The 26,794-nt window shown below is 47.5% G+C and overlaps 1 protein-coding gene across 23 annotated transcripts in view; it reads right to left on the bottom strand.

Moving 5' to 3' along the window:
• Window positions 1-1,258: 1,258 nt before the first annotated feature.
• The window catches only part of MAP4 (microtubule associated protein 4), a 251,831-nt gene continuing 226,295 nt past the window's right edge, over window positions 1,259-26,794 (bottom strand). For 17 of the 23 annotated variants that reach the window (XM_089533868.1, XM_089533866.1, XM_089533882.1 and 14 more), the window contains 6 exons: window positions 23,366-23,494; window positions 19,273-19,365; window positions 14,984-15,064; window positions 12,997-13,078; window positions 11,640-11,752; window positions 1,259-9,450 (listed from right to left, as the gene is read on the bottom strand). In XM_089533868.1, coding sequence (XP_089389994.1) covers window positions 9,187-9,450; window positions 11,640-11,752; window positions 12,997-13,078; window positions 14,984-15,064; window positions 19,273-19,365; window positions 23,366-23,494 — 762 coding nt within the window. In that variant the 3' untranslated portion in view covers window positions 1,259-9,186. Of the gene's footprint in view, window positions 9,451-9,921; window positions 10,085-11,639; window positions 11,753-12,996; window positions 13,079-14,983; window positions 15,065-19,272; window positions 19,366-23,365; window positions 23,495-26,794 lie in introns of all 23 variants that reach the window. The other 6 variants (XM_089533876.1, XM_089533874.1, XM_089533879.1 and 3 more) reach the window with 6 other exon arrangements.

The raw sequence follows: 26,794 nt of genomic DNA, 5'->3' as shown, positions 1-26,794 counted from the left end.
TGGATGTTGTTCCATTTGGGCTGGGAAAGGCAACTAACTAGGCACCAACACAGCCCCCTTCCCCTCATGCAGCTCAGCCAAAGTGCAGAGAGAATAACCATTTTAAAAATAAAGAACATTCAAAGTGCAGAGACGATAAAATAACGAAACCAAGAACTGTGTGTCGGATGAAAAACGAGACTTTCTGAAGCCAAGTCTCTGGAGCTAGAGGAACGCTAGATGTTAGCTTTCCAACTGACAGCAATGAGGGCCAAAAGTCTCACCCCACACGCAAAAGCTGGACTATTGGTTTTTCCTGAAATGAGAAGAAAAACACACAGGACAGTGTTTTCTGCATTACTGCGGCCCCTCTGCATTCGCTGGGGTTAGGGGTGAAGGACCCTCATGAACTGTAAATAAAGAAAGCACTCTTCTTTTGGCCTAAGTGACTGGCTCTGTAGGAATCGCCAGGTCCTCTGGTGCAACTCTATGGTCAACATCTGCCAGAAGTTGACCACAGAATAACACTGGAGAACCTGCAATGCCTAGAGAAGTGTTTTCTCTAGGACCTTCCAGGTTCTCCATCAGCACAACTCTATGGTCGACTTCTGGCAGAACTGCGCTGAAGGACTAAGATTCTGTTCTAAATACACCAAAACCAACCCCCTTCAAGTCACTTCATAAGGACTGCAGCAAAGTGCCCCTTCTAACATGGCTATTTTTGCGTTGGCAGTGGGGCAAAGGGGTGGGCAGGGATGTGTCCAGCCATTTTTCCTGTATGTAGACGTAATAATACTGGAGCTCCTAGAGGTCTCTGAAGATGCCATTGGGGGTCCAGCTATGGAGAAACAGCTGGACGCATCCCCACTCACCTCTCTGGAAATAGTTTTTAAAACATCCCTGCTGTGCCCAAAGCTATCTGTGCCTCTCTGGTTTTACAAAGATGCATCCCGCTCCAAGGCCCTCCTTAGTCTTGGTGGGCATGCGCTCCATTCATGGGAGTGTTTGCCAAACCTGCAGCTGAACTCTCCATTGGCCTGGAATTCCAAACCCATTTTGGAATGGCCCTTGTGGTCTCTTCCAACTCTATGATTCTATGATTCTATCCTGTGGTTCTATGATTTTACTTTCTATGGTCTTTCCCGCCTGGTTCACCCTGGACTAAGAAAGCAAGAAGGCAAAGAAGGTGAAGTTTGAAGTAGTGGCGGAGAGGAGAGGAGAAGAGAAGAGAAGAAAGAGGAGGCAAAACCACCAAGGAACTCAGGCCAGGGCAGCCACCAAGGTTGAACATCTAGAAGCTTTATTTGAACCCTTTACAACAGGTAAGAAGAATCACAACATCAAATCCGGAAACGCTGCTAACGGAGACAGCCAAACTATTACAAGTCAAAGGGCGGGAGAAGGAGGTCACAAAGGCCGAAGCAAATGTGGGAAGGACCAGCCCTGCTGAACGATGGCGCCGCCGCCAGGGCCCTCGGCTCCCGCCTGGGCAGCTCCCCTCGCCCGCCCGCCTCGCCTGTCTCCCATGCATCCGTGCCCCCCAAAATAAAACCTCCCTCCCTCCCAACCCCACTGCTAAAACAAGACCACCACTGGCACTGGGCTAACGGGGGCTGTGTCCGCACTGCAGGAATAATCTGGTTTGATACCACTTTAACTGCTGTGGCTCAGTGAGAGAGACTGGTCTTCAGCAATAGCAAGTACATTTCTATACCACTTACTGGTGCACTTAAACGGTTTACAATGTGTTTAAGCCAATTGCCCCCAACAAGATGGGGACTAATTTTAGTGACTTCAGAAGGATGCAAGGCTGAGTTGACCCAGATCCCCTGGCTGGAATTGAACTGGCAACCTTGCGGTTTGTGAGTGAGCGGCTACACTACAGACATTTAACCTATGCAGCGTATTCAGCTGTCAAATAGCCTCTGGCAGGTCATTCTACAATCCGGGTGAAGATGAAGAAAACACCCTCTGGACGACTGTTGCTGACCACCATGTCTCAATGCTATGGAATTCTGGGAGTAGTGTGTAGTGAACGGCCACTCCCAGAATTCCATAGCGCTGAGCCCTGGCAGTCAAAATGGTGCCAAACTAGATTGTTTCTGCAGTGTAGATGCAGCCAGGGGAAACACCGGCAGAATTCAACACTGCTGGACGGCTGCGGCTGCCCCATGTGGCATTCCCTTCAGAGAGCCCCGTGGTACCATAGATGTCTATGGGAAACCCTACAGCCACAACCACCAATTTCACAGAAAAAAGAGCCCTTTTCGGCACCCGTCAGGCAAGGGACACACCTCACATGAACACCAGTTTAACAAACCCAGTGAAGAAACAACCCAGGCAAATGCTTGAAAGCATCAGGCCCATCTGCTCCAGGTTTCTTGCCCACAGCCAGCTTTCCTCCAGAGCTGTCGGACTACCATTCCCTGAATCCCCCAAGGTTCAGCCATCCTCTCAACCTACTGCACAACACTCCTTTTCATAGCAATCATGGAGAAGAGCCTTCAGATAAGTGCAAGGAAGCTTTTTGAGGGACCACTGTACTGCTTAGTCCCCGTTCCCCGACCTCTTATTAAGAGGCAAAATGGGTCACACTGTCACACGCTCCAAAATGCCTGTAGGGAATATGCCAACGGATAGCTTTCCTCTGGGAAGTCCACCCTCCATGAGGAGGAGGAAGAAAAGCCTTTGGGTAGGGGTTGCCTATTTTGTTCTTGGAGGGGATGACAAGCCATTTCAGGTCTTTTTCTTCCTGCTGCAAGAAAAATCCTCCAAAACAGATTATTCAGAGTTTGGGATTTATTCTGTGCAAAATTGGCACTTTTTTTTGCACAAGAAACAGCACTTTCTCTGCATAAAATAATCATCTTCAAGGATGCGTGACTATCCTGTTTCAAGGAAGTATATTATTTTCTGTGCTGGAAATGCTGCAGTTGGGGACTTATTTTGCACAAAACTGCAAGTGCTTTTGGTGTGAATTTTGTGCAGAGTAAGTTCTGAACTGAAAAGATCCTCCTCATCCCAGGATTCTCTTCATCAGAGTGTCTTGACACTCAAGAAATATTTTCTAGCTGTTCTTTGACTATTTTGGAATATTCCTTCCATCCTCATCGTGGGGCCTCTCCCTTCCCAATGCCAGCTGAGCATGTAAACTACCGTGCCTGGTCCTGCCGCCGTCCCAAATAAAACAGGGGAAATGCTACCCAGTGAGGAGACAAAAGAGCAATGGGAGGCACGGTTCGGGACACAAAGTCCCAGCACAGCATTGCAGTCTAACAGCCCAGCACTCAAAACCTTTCACATCACAACAAGGGAACATTCAAGTGCAAGCCTGGCCAAGTTCCTCCTTGGGGTCTCTTGGAAGTTGCTGGCGCACCAAGAGGGTTGTTTGGGTGGTTTAACCCATCAAGCCAGCCCCAAAGGAAGAAAAGAAGGCATGGCTTCCCCAATCCTTTCTGCCTGGCACACTGCCATGCCCAAATGACAACATCTGGGAACTGTCCACTTTATCCAGACAAATCCAAGGTGCTATTTGAGAGGGACTTAGTAACGCCATGACACAACCTGAAGTCAAGCTAAGAAAACCATACTCAAAATCTTAAGTATGAAGGAGATAATTTGATAGCAGCGGCCACAATGCTTTGCGGATGAGCAGTTTCTCCCTTCTTCTGGAGAAGAGTTGAGAAAAAAGTCAGTTTGGTGAGACTTTTTAAAATGAATTCTGTTTAAGGGATGAAGCGGTGGCCCCTGAGGGTTATAGATGGCCGAGCGCCACAACAGCACTGACAGTGTCCATCCGTCCACCTCAAAAGGTTTCTCAGCTTGGACAAAAAAATGCTTGGAGGTTTAATTTATTTCTTGCAGGGTCACGCAAAGGGTGGAAATGAATGTGCCCATGCTGCCTTTAGAATGAAAATAAAAAGAGGCTGGTTTGAGAAATGGGGAAGGGGTAAGACACAGCTGGTCAAGCTACCTAACAAAACTTGCAGAGCTGAGCCCACCCTGCAAGTGAAAAGTATGCTGCAATTAAAGAAAAAAAGCCATACATCTCTCTTTTGCTTGCATCCATCCATCAGGAAAACCAAGGATTTTTATCCTGGGGAGGAGAGTCCAGAAGGTAGCCCAGGCTCCTTGGCAAGTGTGAGCATAACAACCAGAGGTCCACATAGCTTCTGACCCAAGGGACCTTTTATCTGCTTCTCTGCAGGAGATAAGCCCTTCTTATTGTGCGTACCACTGATATGTGATGCCTGGGCATCCAAGCCCCTTGGCCTCCATCCCCATGTTTGCTCCCAAGAGTACAGCCAGCAAACATGCCACACAAGATAGCTGACCCCTGAAGTGCCATCTAAAAGACAACCATCCCTTGCATACGACCGTACCATCGGGCCTTTCCTCACTCAGCAAATCTCAAACTTACGAGGTCTTATGATGAAGACATCAGAAAAGGCGTTCCCCGGGTGCACAGATGTTTCTCCCCACAGCTAACCATTTCCAATGTCCTCTGGGCTCCTGGGAATGGAGGGGAACTCAACTTGCTGCCCAAGCAAAACGGCTGCCTTGGAGGATCTGGAACATGATCAACATAGAATCATAGAGCTGGAAGAGACCACAAGGGCCATGATCTGGGGCATGCTGGGAAATGTGGGTTTTGTTTTGTTTTTGGAAAGCCAGCATCCTGCTATCACTTTGTTGCTGAGGAATCCCTGGGGGGTTTCCAGTGAGCAGACTAAGTCATAGCTAAAAGGATCCTACAAGGCAACCATCACCCCTCTCTCTGCTGGAGTCTCACCCCAATCCTCCTCCATTCTCAGACCTACCACCATCAATCTTTCCATGGTCCATGAACACCACCACCATTGAAGCTGGGTTGCCTGATTTCAATGCCCAGCACCAAAGACCTTTTCTCCTATCCATGTTCTAGAGAACACTGATCCACAGACAGAACACCAGTCTACACTTTACGTAAAGCAAGTCATCTCCAGATCCCTTCACTTGTGATGGAAACACTATGGCTGCCTCTGCCAGGCCCAGTTATGCCTATATTTGCCATAGTGGAACACATCAGTTCTCCATCTTGTGCACAGCACAGCTAACCTGTAAGTTGGACAACACAAGACCCACAAGGAAGGCTTGTTAGGCCACGCTGAATTGCTGTTTGTGATTCTCCTCAAGAATGGTATTCCAGGGGACCCTTCTTGGGGGGAAAATCCATCTCTCTATGTACAATATGTACATAATTATTTATGGGAAGGAGCAGAATCCTACCAGGACCTTTCCTTAAACGAATGGGCAAATGTTTTAGTCAGTTTCTATGCTCCCGCACAACTGCATATGGTCATAGAGATACTTGCTGGAGAACTTTGCAGTAGACCATGGCCACAGAATTAAGACCTGTCTCCCGATCCCAAACTTGCCACCCAAAATTATCATATTTACAAGCCTCTATGGCATTAAGCTCTACAGGTCTAGAGTTAAGGTCCAAACCAGGTTTTCAAACACTGCCTTGGGACCCTTTGTGGCTATTTTTGGGGCGTGGGGCGTGGGATGTTCTACTGTACCTAAAAAAATAGCAGCAAAACACAGACACACAAGCCCTCTTTGCCACCTCTGCCGTCATCCTTCCTCACAAAGGAGGAGGAGGAGGCAAGCCCTGGGCTCTGAACCCTTTCCCAGAATTGCAGTACTTACAAGTCACTTTGAAATCTAAAATTGCACTGTTAAAAAATCCTCATCAGAAACCATGAAGGTGGGGGGCTACAAACCCCCTTTCACCAACAAGTTACTCAGGAGCTCTACAGCTAAAACACAGGCACGACACGCATCGGTGAGTGCATGGCACAGAAGGGAGTGCGCACGCACAGCAGATCCTCCAGTCCAAACTGGGTGCAAAGAGAAGGAAAAACACCAGCGCCATTTCCAGAAATGGATGGCTCGTCAGCGGGAGCAGCAGAAAACAGCCCCACGATAATTTGGTTGAGGAGCAAAGGAGAAGGAATCAACAACTCTTTCCCCAAGACGCTTCAACCTTTTTGTTGGTTTGCTATCACAGAAGATAAAGTGCAAACATTATTTGACTTTCCACTGAGAGACTCTAACAAAGCCATCAGTCTGCAGCCCGCAATGGCGAGAACAGAAACTTTCAGCAAAGGAGAGTCCAATTCTCTCCAGGTTCTCTTTCCCAACTTAGGGACAGAGGGAAACAAGGGCATCAGAAGTATGCCCAGAGAGTGGGGCTTTGTGCCAATTATCTGAGCTCCAAGCTCTCCCTGCTTCCAATTCACCTTCCTGGTAAAAGAAGCCAAGGGTCTCCAACCTCTTTTGACTCAGCTGGAATCCAGGTTTTGTTCATGCCCTAAATTTTCAAGAGGCCTTTGGCCTTCTTGCATTATTGCTTTCAGGGAGGGACATGTCTCCCCTCCCCCCCGCACCCCATTTAAAAGGGGACACCTGAACAAAGATTTCTCCCCCACCCCATCCTTGGTCTCAGCGGGTGAAGTCAGCGGAGCAGAAGATCTAAGCTGGTGTTTTAAAATTTGGCAAGAGTCTAGGAAGGATCCTGTCACGGGGCAATGATAAGACATCAAAGAGGTGGGACCATGCAAGAGGAGGGGTGCAGATGGGAGGTCTGGCCTTAGGAGACGGAGTTTCCCTTCGTAGGAGGCTGGGCTTCATCAGTGCTGGCTAACATGGACCTTTCCAAGCTGAAGATGGCAGTGTTGTTGCTCACAGGTTTCTCTCCAGGCCACAAGCACAGGAGGACACTGACCCCGGTGCCATCTAACAACAGCCATAAGCCAATAGGGAGATTCCCTGGAATCTGCACGCAAAAGCGTAAGTGCTGGTGCGTAACTTCGGTGCATCCCTGCAAGGATCACGCAGAAGAATGCCTTGCTGGCCAAACATTTGTCTTAACCCACGATGGTGCACCCTCTGTCCCCAAATCCATCCATCACAAGTTGGGACATGCCACCAAATGGCCTCCTGAGAATAAGAAAAAGTGTCATGACAGGAGGAAGAGGAGAAACAGGACATGATGGTTGCTGGAGACACCAAAAGCTGCATGGCACATGGTGGAACAAGATGGAACTGAGGTTCGGAGGACGGAAGAGTCAAGGGAAGAGACAGAGGGAGATTGGGCAGCCTCTGTAGCTCTCAAGCCAGGCTGATGGTCAGTGTTCACAACACCAAGATGTGGGAGCAGGCTCAAATGGAGATGCAGGGAAAGCGGGCGAGGGGAACATATAGATATCTATCTATATATCGCTTTCCCTTTGCAGGTGCCAAATCCGCAATGGTCTCCTTACAGCTTTATACTGTTCTAAGGTGGCAAAGGTGGCGAAGATGTGCTCATGAGATTCAGAAGACCATTTTGATGCAAAAAAACTTCTTACAGTTTAAAAAGCCATTTTATTAGAAATCATGCAACCTTTAATATATATATTTATAATATATAAAATAAAATAAAATAAAAAAACCAACCACAAGTGCAATATGTCTTTGTGTGTGAATGGAGACCCCTGGATTTTGCTCGGCTGCGGGGCTCTCGCTCTGCCCTGCCCTCTGCGCCCTGCAGTTTGGGTTCCCAGGTTTTAAATGAGAATTCCTCACAACTCTCACAATGCATGATTTTAAAAGTTTTATTTACATTTCCATCTTAGTGTCATTTTTTTAATCTTTATTTTTGCAATGTGAAACAAAGGAGCTCAAACTCTCCCAGCCCCCTCCCTTAAGAAGGAAAAGAAGCGAAGGGCAAGGGGTGTCTGTGTGTTTCACCCTCCAAGGAAAAGCACTCCCCCTCCTTGAGACATTTAGGCCAGCTAACCAACTCCATCCAGACGCTGCCTCTTCACACCTTCACACACTTTCCAATGACCCTCCTGGTCTCTCTGGGTTTGGGGGACGCAGCTGCTAAGTTGCAACCTTATGCTCCCCGCTCCCACAAACTAGATTGCTTCTCTGCCATGAATAAGCTTACTTCTTAAAACACCACATCCCAGTTCTACTTCTCTTACAAAATTCACATGCTCGAGCCAAACCCACAGATACATGGATTAAAATAAATGCCTCCATGCCTCCTCAGCCACCCCACAGCTGACTCTACAGGAGCAAATGACAAGAGCCTGGGGTGGGTTTGGGGGGGAAGAGGAATGAGCGCTCCATGGGAAATCCTATAGGATGCCTGCAACAGAGCCTTCTTTCCAAAAACCACAAACCTCAGAGCTCCTTTGGCAACCAAAAGACTCTGCCTGGCTGCAGCTAGAGGTGACCCTTCCCAAAAAACCATTCCCTCCCCAATACACAACCGTAGATATTCTTAAAATTGACATGGCTTAATGTACCTTTGCTCCATCATTTCAAAAGAAATTTTTTAACACACGCACAAAAATAACCACCACACACAAAAAAGGAGGAAGAATAAAATTAAAAAGAACACAGTTAAAATGGCTGGATATGTTGATAAGATGCCAGCAGCAGTGGTTAATGGTTCTTTTAATTCTCCTATGGCAAAGGGGGGAAACGGGGGGCAGCAAGGGGCGTGGGAGGGAAGCGTGAGCCTGCGATGTAGCGACAGCAATCAGCAATACATTGTTTTTTAAAATCACGATGAAAGGAGAAGGGAAATAAAAATGGAGAGGAGGTTAAAGGAGTTAAAAGAGTTCCAAAAGAGCATGAAGTTATGTGTCAGAATAATACAGACCAGCATTAAAGAGGAGGCAGCAGGAAATGCTGCAGCAGAAATTCAACAGGATTGAGGGGGTGAGCAGGGAAGAAGATGCCAAAGCTGACCCCCCGCTACTGCCACCAGGCTCCACCATGGGCACAGCAAAACAGACCTCCTCATACAGCTAGACAAGAAAAAACCTTCTCTGTGGCCAGGGGTGGGTGGTGGGTGGGCTGGAACATTCAAATTTCATACTTCAATCTCACGCTGCCCACCAATATAAAGAAAAAGCGAGGAGAAATGTGGGCTGTGGAGGCCATTTGTGTGCCCAACCAGAGAGGAGATGCCCATGTCAGCTGGTCTGCTCTCCATCAGCACCGTCTCAGAGCTCCAGCTGCAGGCTGTGAAGACCGAGGGAGGGCTGGGGGGGGGGCAGGAGGAAGGTCACTCGGCCCCCTTTTTAGGGGCCAAAGCTGGGCTCCAGTCTACGGGAGACAAGCTTTGCGTGTAGGGCAGGAGATGAGTGGGGAGCAAAGGGACAGTCACAAGCCTTGCTGAGACAGAGTGGTGGAGGTCTCATCTTCCGAGAGGGGAGCCTGCCACGGTGGCAGTAGCAGTGGCGGCGGCGGAGGTGGCAAAGACGAGGAGGCGACAGAACCCAGGCTCTCGCTGACAGAGGTGCTACGCCGAGGGGAGGTGCCACCGGAAAAGACGGGGGGGTTGTTGTTGGAGACTACGGTGCTGTCCACTCCGTGGTCCGTGCGGGCCTTGGCCTTCTCACGGAACTTCAGCTTGTGGGACTCAATCTGCAGCGACACACAGGGGGGGAAGGGGAAGATGGGGAGCAGGGGGCAAGGGGAGAGAACAAAGGGACGGAAGGCGATACCAGAATGTCATCGTTAGATGCCTGGAAAATAAAAGGCAATTGGCTTCATTAACAAAATTAGCAGGACATAACCAAAACAAACAAAGAAACATCTAGAATTATCAAATAAAAAAAAGAGGGAGAGGAGAAATGTGACTCTCTAGCAGCTCATCTAACAAGTTCCTAACACGGACACTGCCCCCCTCCCACCTTAAGGTGACCCTCTAGAGAGACACCAGTGTGCCCCCTGCCCATGCTTCCCCCAACTGCCTCTGTCATTGGGAACATTCCTTTGCATAAGCTAGCAGAGTGGAGACAGTCTTGGGCTCCCTTCCCTCCCCCTAAAACCACACACACTCCCTGGTGGGAGAGCAAAGGTGCCCGGTGGGAGAGCAAAGGTGCCAGCACTTACTTGTTTCTTGTATGTGAGTGTCGAAGCACTGAATTTCCCTTTGGTCACCACTGCCCTGAACGGGCGCGGCTGGCCCTACGCCATTCTCCTGCATGGCCCCGCTGCCAGGCGGGGGGGCGGTCACAGCTCCGTTCTGTGGGGCTGCCTCCTCACCCCCCTCAGTCTATAATGAAACAATGGGGTGGGGGAGGACAATGAGGCGTCAATACAAGGATGGGAATGGGATGGAATGGGATGGAGACAGGCTAGCAAAGAGACTTGGCGACTCCTAAGCGCATGCCCTCAGAGCCATCCAGACACACGGACACAGTGACAGGGAGGAGGCTGTTTCCTGAGATAAGCTGGTTTATCTGCACCCCAAAGCCGCCTCCCCACACCAAGCCCTTCCTTGCTAGCCTTCTGCATCACTGCTGGTGCTGCCACTTCCTCACTCCAATGAATGGAGGATGCCTTTGCTCAAGCCTGTCTCCTGTCAAGACCCTGGCCTTTGTTTTCAACCCTCCTCTCCTCACCCAGCCTACCTTGTGCCCAGACCAAACCACCTCCAAGGCAGTCAAGCCCATCTTCTCCTGCGTCTTGATCCTCCCCAGCCTTTTTCTCACATCCCACACTGCCTGCCCAAGGCTGCCTGACTAAACTGCACAAGTGCTCCCTGCATGACCACATGGGGAAACACAAGTGTATTGAAGAATGTTAAAGAAGGGGTGCACTGTGTGTGCCAAGATCCCTTTGCAAATGACACCATCCATATCCAGCATCCTCCACAACACACAGCAAAGAGCTCTCCTCTCCAGTCACACATTATGCGGGAGCCTGCCAGGGGCCCAGCTTTTAGGCAGCACCAGGATCTATGCTGTGGGAGCTGGAGTTGAGACTACTTTCCTCCTTCCCTTTGTGTTCCCACCTTATTCAAGATCCACATTCTTCAACTACATGCCTTCCTGCAGGGCAGAGGGTCGGACTGGATGACCCTTGTGGTATCTTCCAACTCTATGAATCTAATGCACACCTGCCCAGGAACATGCCTGTGGCTTTGTTCCCTGTGTTCTCCCACCACAGGGCCCCTCAGCCATTTCTTTCTACCAGCCCCAAAAGCCACTGTCTCTTGCACAGCAGGATAAGGAGGGACAAAGAGGGGCGTTCTTCCTCCATCTCAGCTGCCTCAGCTCTAGTCCCTGCCCCTTATGGCTGCTCATGATGCCAGGTGTGCAATGCTGGGATTGGTTGGGGAAGATGGGCAAGGAGAGGAATACACTGCAGGCAGTTCTCAAGATATTATCCCAGTCTCTCAAACTTGTTTTTTTGTGTGTTTTCACACGTTTAACATTTCAAATGTTTTTCTCTGTTATACCTCATCTTGGGGACCCTGGTGGGCTGAGATGCAACTGATGCTCCAAAGAAACAGACAAATGGTTCCACTGATGGAACAGGAATAGGTCTCCAAACTGCTGCTGTCTTCCGTCTCCAGGGGACTCTAATTCCCCAAGGGCTGTATTTATACAGCCCTTAAATTGGGTTGAGAAGGCTGCACCACTCCCCTTCCTTCTTCCCAGCCTGGAGAGTCCCTGAGACCCCGTTCAGAATCCTCCTTCACGTGGCGCCGTGGAAATGAATGTGGAGGTGCCAATGGGTGATGACAGGACTGACAAGTGGCCACACACAGTAAGGTCAGGGGGATCAGGGAGGAGATCCATGCCTGGGCGCTGCCTGACACATACCTTCACTGTGCCCCCGGCTGGGACGTGGCCCACGTTGTCCAGGGAGCCCACCTTTGCCTGGGCCTTCTCCTTAAAGTTCAACTTCTGGTTTTCAATCTTTACATCTCCACCCCCTGGAGCAAAGAAGGAAAATTATTCTTCCAAGGGAGAGGACTCTGTGTTGGTGGGGAATTTGAGACAGATAAAAAGAAGAAAGCTAGTGTTGCATAGTGGTGTGAGCACTAGACAGTAACTGTGGACACCAGGGTTGAATTCCTGTTCAGCCATGGAAATCTACTGGGTGACCTTGGGCTAGTCTCACTCTCTCAGCCTCAGAGGAAAGCAGTAGCAAATCTTCTCTGAATCACAAATCTTGCCAAGAAGAGCCCATGATAGGGTCACTTTAGGGTTGCTGTAAGTTGGAAATGACTTGAAGACATACAAAAGCAACAACAAGGTGGATTTCATCACACTGTACATGATTCAAATGCATATTGTACCGGTGGCTGCACATCATGGAGAACACAGGTATCAATGGCTAAGACTCCAGATGGTTATAAATGGTTATAGGCTTTGGGATGAGAGTGAGTATGCCCCTGAACACCAGTTACTGGGATCAAGAGTGGAGGATGCTACTGTGTTCACATTCTACTTGTGGGCTGCCAACTACAGTGGGCCCTTGCTATCTGCTGAGATTTGGCTCCAGGACCCTCCATGGTTACCAAAACCCATGATGCTCAGGTACCATTAGATACAATGGCACAGTAAAATGGTGTCCCTTATATAAAATGGCAAAATCAAGGTTTGCTTTTTGGAATTAATATATACTATATTTTTAGTATTTTCATGACATGGATGTTGGAATCCATGGATAAAAATATTAGCAGGAACAGACTGCCTGACAAAAGAGCCCTAAGTTTCAAACCAGGGTGGAGAAAGCCGGGGCTACATGCATAAGATTTGGGGGGGTGAGCATGGCAATTTTGCCATGTTTTAGAAGATCTGGGCTGTTTTAGGTCCAGGAAAGGTCATTTACACAACAAGAAGCGATCACAAGCCTCTCCCAGGCCTAAAAGAGCCCAGAAATGGTTTTAAAAAAGGGAGGAGGGGGATTGAAAATGTTCAACTATGGTGTGTTGTGATTAAAAAAAGAAACTGGGGTGTGTGGTGAGGATGGCCCTCCAAGGTTCCTTGAATGAATATGGCTGCCTAGCTCTGACAACTGCCTACCCTTTCTTTCATGAGCAAGGTCTCAACAGCCTCCAGTAAAGCCAGAAGGGACAGGTTGCTCCATGGGAAGGAGTAGCAACTCACCTGAGCTCTCTGTGAACCCCAATCCCTCAGACCTCCATAGTTACTTACTCTCTCCATGACTTACCTGGCTTATGCTTGATATTTGCCTTTGAGCCACACTTTGAGGACACTTTAGAAAGATCAATTTTCTTGCTTAGGATCTGTACCTACAGAACAAAAGGAAGGAGGGGGGAAATTCAGGATCAAGTAATGCCAACACTGCACCAGAAACTCTGTACAACTGTAGAAGTTTTAAAATGCCAGGTTGTTCGTGCCTCCACCATTCCAGCACCCTCTTCCCTCCAGGTTGTTGGTTGACCAAGGTGCTGCCATTCCAGGGGCTGGGGAAAAACAGGGCGGCAGGGTGGATGCTCAAGCAGCCATCGGTCTGGGCTTCTCAAAGTCCCATCCGCATTAAAAAGTTAGGATACTGCATAAAAACAGAGGCAGGAGCGCAGCCAAAGGAGACAGGCAAGTGTCTTAGTGGTGGCATCAGACATTATGCGGAGCACCAGTAAGTGCACAATACATCAATAATAATGGTATCAGTAGTAGTAGTAATAGTACTATCAGCATCATATACTGGTAATTGGTATACTAAACCCATAGGGGCTCTACTTCCAGTCCAGTGAGACAGCTGCCAGTTTTAAATGCTAGAAAATGCTAGGTGGCAGATGCAAGGACATGTGCATGATGGAACCCAAGCCTCTGGCCAGCATACAAAGAAATCTTGGGCTTAAGAGTCCAGAATATATGTGCCCAGAATGTATTACGCACAGTCAAGAAACTCTGCATAATATAGTCCAAAGAAGAGGGGCGAAGGGCAGGGAGGAGGCAAGGACCAGGGTGGACAGAAGGGAAAGAAGGGATGAGGTGGAAGGTGACCCTTTGGGGTTAGGTGGAAATGAAGGGCAGTGGGGTAGATGGGATGGGGGGAAGCTGCATGTCGGAGGCTTGTCCCAGAACCATTTGGGAACCAGCCTTCCCCCAGCATTCCCCATCTGTTCAAGTTTAACCCAGATCCCATGATGACTAGCAGAATAGGCACTGGCCTCTTGAAAGAACCGTGGTTAGGGTTAGGCAATTCTGGCCCTGATTAACACTTTCTAGGAGCCTGGGAGTAAATCATTAATGGCATTACTTGTAGCAATTTCTTGTTTTGAGTAACAAGAGCCAATGGTGTTCTTGCTGGAACATTCTGAGAAGAATGATGTAAGAATTACAAACTTCTCCATAATGAGTAATAGTTACTTGTTGCTGCAAAAATGTCACTTGTAAGGTGCTTTGAAGGTTTAGTTTGGTTTTTAAAATCTGGGATTAATGCCTGAAGATGGGGCTATGTTGCCACCTACTTAACAGCGACTCTTACTCATTTAAAAAACCAAATTAAGGCTAAACAAATATCATATGGCTTCTTTGTGTAACATTTCCAAGCTGTATTTTCTATTCGTAGCAAAGCAATCTTGTTAAATCAGTGCACTGGGGCTTGTAATTATGGAATACAGTAAAACCAGCAAAAAGAGGTCAGGCTCACTACAACCACTGGCAGGGAAAGGCCTCCCTTTACCTCCTCGGTGAGTGCAACCTGCTCTCAGAAGTGGTTGAAGGGATTTAAGGCTTACAACCTACTTTGTGTGTCAACAGTCCCTGCTTCCCCCTAGATCTTCTGGGCATTGAGTCAGAACAGTATTCTGGGGCAGCAAAGGTGGCCATTTCAGATACTAATCCACTGCTGAGCAGAAGCCGACCTTCTCTTGCCTTCAAAACAGCAAACAGAGATGTATGTGGAGTAGTGTAGAGGGATTCTACAAGTAGCTAAGCTCCTGCCACATAGCAGACAAAGGTGCTCTGGTGATAGACATCTTGAAAGCTACAGGACTACCAGAATAAATGTCCTCCGCAGAAAGCGGAATGATTCAGGAGGGCCTACTGCAATGGGCACGCTCCAAACAGGGCCAGGGCCACCCTGGGAGCAAACTACTGTCACCCTAGAAGATAACATGAAATCTTTAAAAAACAAATAAGGTGAAAACTCAAAGGCCAGGCTGGCCGCTGTGGTGGTTTTTACTCACATTGGTACTGCCCTGGCTGGGCTTGGGGGCGGTGGACGGCTGGGAGTGGCTGCCCGTGGCTGGCTTGGGGGCATTTGGAACCTGAAAATGATAAGCACTTTACTCTCGGGAGTACATGGCTGGAGAGCTCGGAACGGAGGACCAAGGAGATGAAAGGAAAGAAGTGACAGTCTGGGAAGGGGAAGGCCGGAGACCGTTCCAAGAGACAGAGAGAGAGAGAGAGAGAGAGAGAGAGAGAGAGAGAGAGAGAGAAGAAAGAGAAAAAGAGAGAGAGAGAGAGAGAGAGAGAGAGAGAGAGAGAGAGAGACCAGAGAGGGCACCATCCCAGTTCTCTGAAGCGCCAGATGGCAGTGGAGAGAACAGGACAGCAAAGTTGGAAAGCAAAGGGACAGTTTTAGCACATAATGCTGGAGCATCACCAAGAATTTATCTCTGCGAGTGGTTGGTTTTGCAATGAGTCTTGCTGCAGTTGCTGAGAGGGTGAAAGGAAGAGAGTCTACAGAGAAACAAGAGAAGTGATTCTATCTACAAGTGTAGAAAGAAGCAGGTAGAAGAAAAGAAGCATTTTATATATTAGAGCCACTCTGACCCCACCCGCAAAGAACCCAAAGGTTTCCGTTATAATTGCCCAATCCTGGAGAAGATCCTCAACCCACCTACATCCTCCAAAGGCACCAGATCATGTCTTGTTTTGGAAGTTAAGCAGGGCCTGCCCTGGCTAGTACTTGGATGAGAGGCTGCCAACAAATGCCAGGTGCTGTAGGCTGTATTTCAGAGCAAGGCGATGGCAAAACCATCTCTGAATAATCTTTGCCTAAGAAAACCCTATGAAATTCATGAGGTCCCCATAAGTTAATAGGCAACTTGAAGGCACATACACACCCACACAAGGTTGTATGGAAGCTCAAGGTTTACAGCTCCCAAAAGCAAGCAAATGATAACAAGCAGGTACCAGAGTGAGATGTAGTTTTGCTTAGAAAGGCACTGGCTACTGGCGAATGTGCCCAACCCATGGATCCCTCCCTCCCTCCCTCCAATCCCACTCCTTCTTCCAAGACAGAAAGAGAATCAACTACAAGTGTCCCAGGGCTGTGCAGCAGCAACCGGAAAAGGCGGACTAAAGCTGCCAGCTCTGAGCAGCCTTCTTCTCCAGGCCCTCCATTCATCATGGCCACTGCTGCCCTTGTCACCTTGCCATCAGTTGCACCAGTGTAGGGCATGAAAAGGATTCTGGCTTTTAACTCCAAAGGAGAGGCTGAGTAGCTCATGGAAGGAGAGAAAATTGCCAGAGGGAATCTGAGCTAACATTCCTTTATTTTTTCAGGGGGAAAAATGCTGCTCCTCAGCTCCTTGTACATCTGAGGAAGTGGACCAAGTCTATGAAAGCTTATGCTACAACTTCTTTTGCTCATTTAGTCTCAAAGGGGTTAAAAGATTTCTCTTCATATCTCAGCCCCCGCACACACACCCCGTGATCTAAGGTGCAACCCACAACTTTATAGTAAAGGGGGCCTAAATCATGCAGGGAGCACATTGCCTGCAGCTGGCCCCATATGAAAAGTCCCCAAACAATCACATTAGGGAAGCTTTTGTTTTGGAAGCAGCTTGAAACTAGCTGGAATATGATTCCTCTCCCAGACAGCCAGGTGGTGTTTCGGCACAGGAACTGCCTTGCTAACACTGATAGAGCCAAGGGCTGAGTGGCTCTGTGTGAAATCCAAAATCATGTACCCCCATGGCAGCCACAAGAGCCATGGCTACAGCTGTCAAGTGAGGCCACATGCTTCCTTTGTGATTGCCAGGTAGAGCAACACTCATTTCCCCAAGGGGCAGATGTGGCCTGGACTCACTATGTCCCCACTGAAGAGATCAGACTGCTGCTGGATTCTTCCTCTGGATCCTGTCCCCTGACCTCTGCTTTCCCTGTTGCTGGTAAGACATCTGGTTTGATAATTGTTTTGCCTTCTGGCTCTGCTTCTGGATTCCCCTTGCCTGGTTTGTCTGCTTGCAGTATGAAGCTGGGACGGTTAAGTACTTGCCACTGAGTTTGCCTACGTGCAAAGAGTAGAGTAACAAATTCTCTCTACCTTTGTTCCCTTGCCTTATAATAAGAAAAAGCAATCTTGCCAAACAGACAAACGTGCCTTTAAAGTTTGTGGTTAAAACATTGGTTGAGTCACTGCACCAATGAATAAACCACACAGCTTTTGGCCTCCGCTCTGTGGTCTCCTCCGAGAAGCGTCACACAGAATATTCAAAGTTATGGGGGATCTCGGCATGTGTGTATGTGGGGCTGCCAAGAACACAGCTACAGGGGAATGGCCTCTTCAAGAACAAGCCACTCTTAGAAAGCAACTAGGAGTCAAAGGCTTCATCCTGTCTTAACCCTTATAAGGAGCATTCTGAGTTTTTTTGGAAATGTATGGGATGGGGGTGGGAGGTACATGCACACACTCCACTACAGTGATTTCTCTGAGACACCCACCCCCCACTCTGGTACCCTCTCTTTGTCATTGTCATCATATCTAGAATGGAGATTTTAGCTGGTATTCCACTGTGAGAAGCGCATACTTGTAGCAATGAGGTGCTAAGCGCACAATTCAGCAGCACACTGCACAGTGGCCTAGCATTCATCTGCTTCCCATGGTGTTAACTTTCTTCCACCACGTTCACCAGGATGCCTCCAGCTTCACTCCCACAAGATCACTTCCACTACTTAGTCTGATTTCAGACTGAAGCAAATCTGATTCAATATGACTTAAAACCACATTCTCTTTTGCTGGGGAAAAGGTCTTCCGGAGGGGATGGAAAGCAGCTAAACTTGTCTCCAATTGCACTGGCATCCAGCCGTTATTGCCGTTATTACTAATTAATTTCATGAAATCACTAAGGAAAATGGTCTGCTACAGATGGCTGGATGTCACTGAGAAGAGATTCAGCCTGGGTCTCAGCTACACCAAGGCAGGCTGCAGCGGGGAACAGAGTTCACATTAATAGATATTGCTTCATATTTCTAAAAAAAAGGTCCCTTACTAAGGAGAGAAGTATGGGTGGAAGCCTTTTTTCCTAGATATACTCTTATTCTATGGGGATTGAATTTTTAATAGAGGAGGAACACTAAGTCACATGCAGCCATGGGCTGAAGTGGCAAGTTCCAAACACAGGTTGCGCCCTTGCTGAACTGTTGTCCAAGGAGCAGCTAAAGACAGCTGTGGTTCTGTTAGGCCAAATGTAATGCCCATTTGTAGCCATCCAATTGTAGATTTGGGCTTTCATCCATCACCAGATGGATGCTCCTCATCATGCAGCCAAGCACAAGGTGAATGGGTTGGATGAACGTCACTGCCAGCAAAAGAAATCTAGACCCTGAAGCCTGACAGAATCCATGGGACTGTAATATATCACAATCCACTGGACCAAATAACCTATATAAAAGTATCACTAAATACTAGCTACTTTAGCCACCTGAAACTCAATGTTGGCTACGAAAAGGAAATCCCAATAAAAGAATTGTGGTGGACTATCCAAAAGAGGCCTAAAGCCAAGAAGGAAAGGGAAGCATTCTGCAAGTAGAGTTTGGAAGAGTTAGTTTTTCTTTTTAAAGCTGTTGACTACTCTGACTGTTTCCAGGAGTGTAGTCCTCCAATAAGTAAGTTTCCCAAGCTCTGGTCTCAACCATGGGGTAGCTGGCAAGGAGGACTCTCTTGGTATACCAATGTTTATCCATTGACAAAAAGCACAAGTAGCTGATTTAGGCATTATAGTTCAGGGGGGCACTGCAGAGTGAACCCACCCCAACAGGTAGGAACCTATCTCAGCCACAAAACCACAAGAAATGCCGCAACTCCCAAATGAGGCAGGGTGAGGTTGTCAGGACAAGGACATGTTCCAGAACCCTTCTTTTCCCTAGCTCAGGTATTCTTCTAGAAGACGATGCTCATGTCTCTCAAATTACAGGTCTCTTTGGAACACCTTGTTCCTGAGAAAGCATCCCTGTTTGCCACAAAGTGCTGCTGAGGCCAACATCATGTTCCATAATCTTCCCCTTTGGCCATTATTGTTTAAAGGTGCCCCAAGTCCAACCGCTCTAACTCTAGTCAAATTCTCCCACTCCTTCTTCTAATTTGGAGGCTGGAGGTCTCTTATGAAATGCTTTAATAATGTATTGGGGGCGGGGGGAGGGGGGCACAGAAACACACGCATCACATATACGCACCCCAGTCAAAACCAGAACAAGAAAAAGGAGTGAGTTAGTAGAAAGACAGCTGTCCAGAGCCCCTCATACTTACATTCCCACCTCCAGGGACATGCTTAATATTGTCCTTAGACCCACACTTGGATTGGACGTGGCTGTAGTTGGCTTTTTTGGAGACTATCTGGACCTGGAGCGTCACAGAGATGGAGAAAACAACACAAGGGAAAAGGGCTGGTTAGAACTCTCTCAAGGGAGCAACACGCATGACACGGCGGATGAACAGACAGGGAGACAAGAGAGCTGGTGTTAGAATTTGAACCCTGCCTCCAGGGAATTACGTGTGAACAAACGCAGACAGGGAAGGGACAGAGAAAGAGAGAGAATGGAGAAAGAGGAAAGCAAATGAACCAACATGGCAGCTAAGCAAACGGTGCTAAGTGGCGAGAGCACTGAGGGAAGCCCCCCAAGTACATTCGACTGTCTAATCTTTATCAATACACCCCTTGCCCTGCCCTTAGTGGAAGATGTGTCTTTTACTGGCTTAAAAGGCAGTAAAGCACAAACTCCCAATGGATTCTGCTGGGATGGATGTTCAGTCTTATTTGGTCAAATGTATTGCTAGAATTGGAGTGACCAACTATTTGCAATTTGCAAAGGAAAACTGCCTGTCTGAAGTGTTTTTAGCAATTTGGGTATCACAGATCTACACCACACGGTCCAGAGCAGATAGTCTTTCTTACAGTTCTCTGTTGAAGTGCCTTATTGGATCAGGTCAAGACCCAGCCTTGTCCAAACTTCCTTTCAGGTACAAGGGGAAAAACAACTAGAAAGGGTTTCAGCCCACTTTTTCTTGCATTATGTACTACCTCCAAAGACACAACAGTGGAGAGGAAATGTTTGACTGCCTCACTTCCACAAGCTTCTTGACTGAGGAGGCTTCTCACATCTTGACAAAGGAGTCTCATTCATTTTATGCTTAGCTTTCTGGGAGAGGTAAGACCCTAAGACCCTGGGCTTACCTCCCACAGCAAGCAAGACCCAAGTAAGGAAGCTCAAATAGAACAAAAAAGGCACATGCTAAAGAAAGGCCTTTACTCCAAGCCCAACATGTTAAGCCTAGCTTTCCTCACTCCCAGGTCTTTCTCTTTTTCCTCTCTGTAGTACTGTCCTGTTTGAGGTTTGGAGGCATTAGTCCTCTAAGCAAGGCCTGATGAGCTGTAACTCCATGTGTTATCTATTTTATTGCTATGCCACCTTTCTCCCAGAGTGGGACCCAAGGCAGCTCACAAAGAAACATTTGTTAAGTTGTCAAGACTCCACAGTGTAGTTGCTTTTACACACATCCATCTAGAACAGTGGTTCCCAACCTGTGGGTTGGGACCCCTTTGGGGGTCGAATGACCCTTTCATGGGGGTCGCCTAAGACCATTGGAAACATCTATTTAATTACAGTTATGAAGTAGCAATGACTGTCATGGGTTTGGGTCACCACAACATGAGGAACTGTATTAAAGGGTCATGGCATTAGGAAGGTTGGGAACCACTGATCTAAAAGTTATACCTCGATGCAAGAGGATAGGTTTGGGGACTGTCCCTCCATGAAATGTTCCTTGTCCTGAGATTTAAAACATTATAGAAACTGAAAATGATTCAAACCAGAACTTCTTTATTTGCTGTGTCTGCATTCCATGCCTTCCCCTTTTCTCTTAATGCTCTAAATGATGTTCCTAAATGCAGAACTGACATTTTAAATCACTGCATTGCTAGAATCTGGGGGACCGAAGGAAAAATCATGGGGGAGCATAATTCTTATTTGGAGGGGCAATGTCTTCATTTTGCACTGCCTCCACCAAGATACACCCCTGGAATGGGGGTCTCCACTGAATGCACAGAGGAGAAGCAGTGTCAGGCATGGTCCTTCTCACCCATCCATGCCTCCAGTGGGTCTGTGAGAACCAGACTCCAGTGCCCAGAGTTGTGAACACATCCAAAATGAAAGGGAAGGGAAGCTCACTGAGGGACTCCCATTTCAGTGGGACAGTGAATCCAACCTGGGTCACAATCCAGGTTTTAAAGGAGCAGCCCATGCTGAACCTGATTTGGGGAGAGCTTCTTTAAAGGCCTGGAATGGATTCATTTGCTCTACTGACATGGAAGCCAGCAGGGAATCATGTCCCTGCTGCCGTGTGCACCTGAAATGGCTTGGAAGGAGATGGAAACTGGGGAATGGGCGGCTGCCCACTTTCTAATCTCACAACCCATTTCATGTGCACATGGCCACAGGAACATGATTCCCTGCTGGCTTTCATGACAGTGGGGCAATGGATCCAGTGCCCCCTGTCTGATGATAAAGTGGGTAGGATTTCACAGTAGTTGGCTCTTTCTCCCTCCATTCATACCAGGGGCAAGGAAAAGATGTACATGCTTGGGAGAAACTAGCATGAGCTAATCAACAAGGCTGCACACAGAAGCCCTCCTGGCCTCTTCTACTAGGACACCCGTCCTCATCCCACTACCCTCTTCTAGCAAATATGTTCCTGAGGTAGCTAGCCACTTGCCCTTTTGAAGCTGGCTGTGCCAAGCCCACATGAAGCAGAGCTGCCAAGCCTTTGGACTGGCAGAGACCAGTTTGTGGAGGAAGGTGGAGGGGGGGGGGGTAGGTCCCATCCTGAGAAGCCACCAAAGTTCAACTTAATTGGGGTCAGCTCTGAGGCCAGGCAGACCGAGGCATTGTCTGTGTTCTGGGCAAACTCAGTCAAGCCCCAGAGCACATTAAGGCTCACAAAAACAGCAGTGTTCAAAGGTCCGGCTTGAACTGACAAAAAGCCAAGACTGCTGATGACCAAGAGGAACGCTCAGCTCCTGGTAGCGCCAATGCAGAGTCACTAACTCCGGCCTGCAATGCCTTCAAGTGTATCTGGACAGTATGAACTCTTCCATGGGCAGGAACTTTGGGGGTTCACATGTGGGAAAATTGCAAGTAAACTGTCAGGTATGGAGAGCTATTTGGACACCACAGAAACAGCAAAAGCAGGAAAATGGGGACCCTCCTGCTAAATGACCAGGAGACCCCACTCCAACAAGCACTTGGCTTTTACAAACTGGAGAGGGTCTAAAGTACAGGAAAGCTCTTCAGTAGAAAATCTTGCTTTCCTGGGTCTAAGAGAAATCAGTCTTTATCAAGGGGTCAGTCTTTGTCTCAGCCCCCCAGAGTTTAGAATAGTTCTTCGGTTGGATTTTATCTCCTCAAATCCCTCAGCTAGTATAGCCAAGGAGCATGCCTGCTTGGGAATTCTTGGAGTTATTGTCCAAAAAAGGACATTTTTCAAGCTCTGCTGGAGAGTGTCCTCAGAGCCAAACATACCAGTGAGGGGGAACCTGTGGTCCTCTTGATGCTGCTAGGCTCCGATTCCCATCAGCATTAGCCAACCTTGCCAGTGGTAAGAGGTGATGGGAATAGCAGTTTGTTGCTTCATGAAGGGTCACAGCTTCCCTGCTCTATACAAAGACCATCATTGCTGGCACACTGAATGCTAGGATCTCAGGGGGAAAGCTTCAAGTCTTTGCCTTTTGTACAGAGGTGTATATAGTCGCAAACCATAACCAACCAAAGAAAAAAAAATCTGCCTGGTCAAAGAGAACACATCCTAGGCATCCATCTTCGAAGGCATATGTCTGTATGCAGACAATAAACAGCCTGGCCATCCTTTCCCTCCATCAGAGTCCAGTTCGCAAAGATTCCATGAACCAGCTTGACCAGACATGGAAGACAAGCAAAAATCTCCCAGGAAAGTTTGGCAGAGCATAAAGAAGTAAACTGTGTTTTGGAGGCCAGGTGAACTGACCCACCTCCCCATTCTGGGTGGGAAACCAGAGACAAGTAACCCTGTGCCCCCCCCCCCGCATCCTCTCTTGTCATTCCGAAACAAAGGAGAATGGGGCAGGGAGAGACCCCACCTCAAGTTGTGTTTAGAGAAAGACATTTTCACCGGCAGCAAAGTGGGACACACAATGGAGAAAAGTGCGTGCAAAAAGGAGGGAGAGGAGGGACTGTGCCAACGTGGACAGAGTTAAAAGAGAAGGGAGGGTGAGGCAGGATGGAATGGAATGGAAAAAGGGAAAGAGAGCAGAGCAGAAGAGTCGGTCCTTTCCTCTCCCAAGTGATAGAAGTCTGAAACGGAAACTCACTTTCCCATTGGGCTGCTTTTGGGCACCCTCTTTTGAAACAGCTGTTTTAGTGGTAGCCGTTTTAGATACTGCATTGAGTTCAGGCTTTCGGGCAGCCCCGGCTGAATCTGCCTTTTTCTCTACTTTGGCCTAAATGGAGACAAATGGAGGGTGACTTTCACATCATGAGAGGTTTAAAAAGGAGAAAAGGGGGTGGGGGTGGGGAAACAAAAAAGAAAAGCAGCAGCAATGATGGGGAGAGGCGACTGAAGGTCAAAACCACAACCAGGTTGTTCACATGGGCTCCACACAGAAGGGGACCTTGGGGAGATGAGGAGGGTCAGTTGGAGGAGCTCTAGGCAACGTTCAGCCCACTCCCTCTACGCAAAGTGGGGAGACCTCAGCTCAAGCAAAACAGACGGAAAGGCTTCCTGGGTTAGTGTTCATCCTTCCCACACTAAAATCTATGTTGGGTCAGACCAATAGCCCGTCTAGCCTAGCATTATGTTCCCACACTGGACAAAGGGAAGCCCTCAAGTAGAACACAGGAGCAGCCGTACCCTCCCAGTCCAATTCCCTTGGAAACTGGTACAGTCAACCCTCCACAGCTGCAGCTTTGACTTTTGCTGCTTTGATTATTGGCAGACTTGATTAGCATGTTCTCTCTCTGTAAGTTTTCCACCATAATTCTTCTGGAAGTTAACCATAGAATTATGCTGGAGGACTTAGAGATTCCTAGAGGAAACACTTCTCTAGGCATCTGTAGGCCCTCCAGAGTGATTCTATGGACAACTTCCAGCAGATGTTGACCACAGAGTTGTGCCAGAAGACCTAGAGATTCCTAGAGAGGTGTGTTCTCAGGTTAAAAAACAAAACAAAACAGTGCTTTATTTACTTATTTTATTACTTTCATGTGGGTCTCCTGCACTCCTAACTCCAGAAAATGTGAAGGGCCCGCTGTATTTAGAGAAAAGCTGTCTCTGGTACTAGAGGGAGGAAGCAGCCACCAGGACTAGCAGCCATCAATAGTCTTGTTCTCTCCAAAAAGGGAGGTCCAAAATTGTCTTTCAGAGCAACCAACGCATTTGAGTAATGCATGAGGTCCCTGTGGACCAAAACCCATGAGAGCTTATCCTGAAATGTATTAGTTACTATCAAAGGTGCTACAGGATTTCCTTTCCAAAATTAAAAATAGACTAACAAGGGGCTACCGCTTTGAAACCATTTGAAGCCAGGAAATCGTTTACTCTCCTTTCAAAGTTGCCTAAAATGGTGGCCATCAATACTTCCTGTGGTAGCTAGTTCCAGTTTAATTCTACTCTGTGTGAAGAAGTACGACAACATCCAAAATCAGCAAAACAGTGATACCTTTATTGGCCCAACCCTTACCTATTGAGCATTTTGGTTGGCCCAATAAAGGCATCACTTATTTATGGATTTTGGATATTACTATATTTTGCTATATGGCCAACACAGCTACCCCTGAATGTTTACTCTGTGAAGAAGTCCTTCCTTTCGCTGTTATCCCAGCACCTTGCTCTAGGGTTTCCTTAGCAAGGTTCCTTCAGAGGTTTGTCACTATTGCTTTTCTCTAAGGAGTTTATCAGACAAGGGGAATTGGAAGTATAATCCGATGGCAATCTGAAAGTTATTGCATGATAACCCACTACACACAAATTCGGGCAATGGGAAGTCAGTCTGAATGCAACCATGTGGTTTCACATTATTGTGTGATAGACTGCCACACGCAAATTCAAGCAATGGCATGCTATTTTTGGGCAATGGGGAGCCAGTTTGAATGCAATGCGTATTCATGTAATTGCGAGAAACTAGCGACTTTAAGTGAATGCGTTCTGGCCCCACTTTCTTTTCATTCGAATTTAAGAGAAATTCCTCCCATTTGATAAACTTCATAGACTGAAAAAGTAGGACTTGCTCAATGTTGCCCAGAGGGTTTCCATGGCTAAGTAGGATTGGAATCTTTCTCTTCCCTAGTTGCACATTCAAACCACTACACAACAGTGGTTCTCGCCTTCTTTTTCTCTGCCCTGAACCCTCACTGTTCTGCTTCTGCAGACAACTCCAAGGGGCTCTAGTGCAGGGAGAAGGGGCTTACTTTCTCTATTCTGCTGCCTAATTTCATAATAATAATAATAATAATAATAATAATAATCTGTTTTATTTATATACCGCTATTCCAAAGATCATAGCGGTGAACAGCAAGTAAGCTAATTAGCAAGTAAGCTAATTTGCCCCCAACAGTCTGGGTACTCATTTTAGCGACCTCAGAAGGATGCAAGCCTGAGTCGAGCTTGGGCCCTTTTGCTGGTCTTGAACTCGCAACCTCATGCCCTCTCGCCACACCTCCCCTTGCACCTCTTCAAGCTAAAGAGCCCCAAGAACTCTAACCTTTGGAGATGCTCCATTCTCTTGTTCATTCTGGTGGCACTCTGTCCAACTCTACAGTAGCTCAACTTTTTCTAGATGTGGCCAACCAAAATGTCCACAATAAAATATCATAAGCTATGATCAACACTGTAGATTTATATACTGTAAATGCTTTATGCGACTGACAATCCCCCCCCCCCCCCCGGGTCATTATTCCCAGCCAGTGGTTTGGTGTTTTCACAGCACAATGAGACAACCTTTTCAATGAAGTAGCCACCACAAACCTTCCATGTTGCTCCTTTTTCTTCATGATGGCTCCAGGCACTGTTTAATGCTGTCTGGATAAAGTCTCATGATACAGCATACATTAAATGCTGGCCTTGGAGAAGTTGCTTTTATGGTGTAGTAGTAGTAGTAGTAATAATAATAATAATAATAATAATAATAATAATAATAATAATAATAATAATGTATATCCCGCTCTTCAGCCAAAGCTATCAGAGTGGCTTACAGTTTGTTAATTAGACATTTCCTTGCCCTCAGGCTTACAATACAATTCCATTAATGCCTCCCACTGGCCACTCTAGGTTAGAGTGTTTCAAAAAAGTAACTTTTCCAAACTCTGCTTCAGTGTTATGGTGGGAAGTCATTGGGGAACCTGGAAGGGATCTACAAGCACCACTTGGAAATACTGTGGGTTCTTCTCAACTACCTTCTACCCCTCAATTCTAGTTTGGGCCAAATTTGGTAGTTGCTCCCCAGAAATTTCTAAGGTCCAACATCTAAACTGAGGAAGTTCTTTAGATCTCCTACAATGTCAGTCATTCAAGCCGAACTGCAAGTGTCACACTGTCTTCATAATCCCCAACAGCTAATCCATTCTTTCCATAGAATCCTAGACTTGGAAGTGGCCTCATGGGCTACTGAGTCCAAACTTCTGTTCAGTGCAGGATATCCAGCTAAAACATCCCCAGAAGAGAGCTGTCCAGATTTTTTTGGGGGGAATGTCCACAGAAGGAGTCCCCACCACCTCTCTACATAATTGGTTCCCCTGATTAATTT

This window comes from Sceloporus occidentalis, unplaced genomic scaffold, assembly GCF_023333645.1.
Source record: "Sceloporus occidentalis isolate IW3139 unplaced genomic scaffold, rSceOcc1.0.p SCAF_7, whole genome shotgun sequence".
Lineage (NCBI taxonomy): Eukaryota > Metazoa > Chordata > Lepidosauria > Squamata > Phrynosomatidae > Sceloporus > Sceloporus occidentalis.
This window is presented reverse-complemented; position numbering and strand designations above follow the sequence as displayed.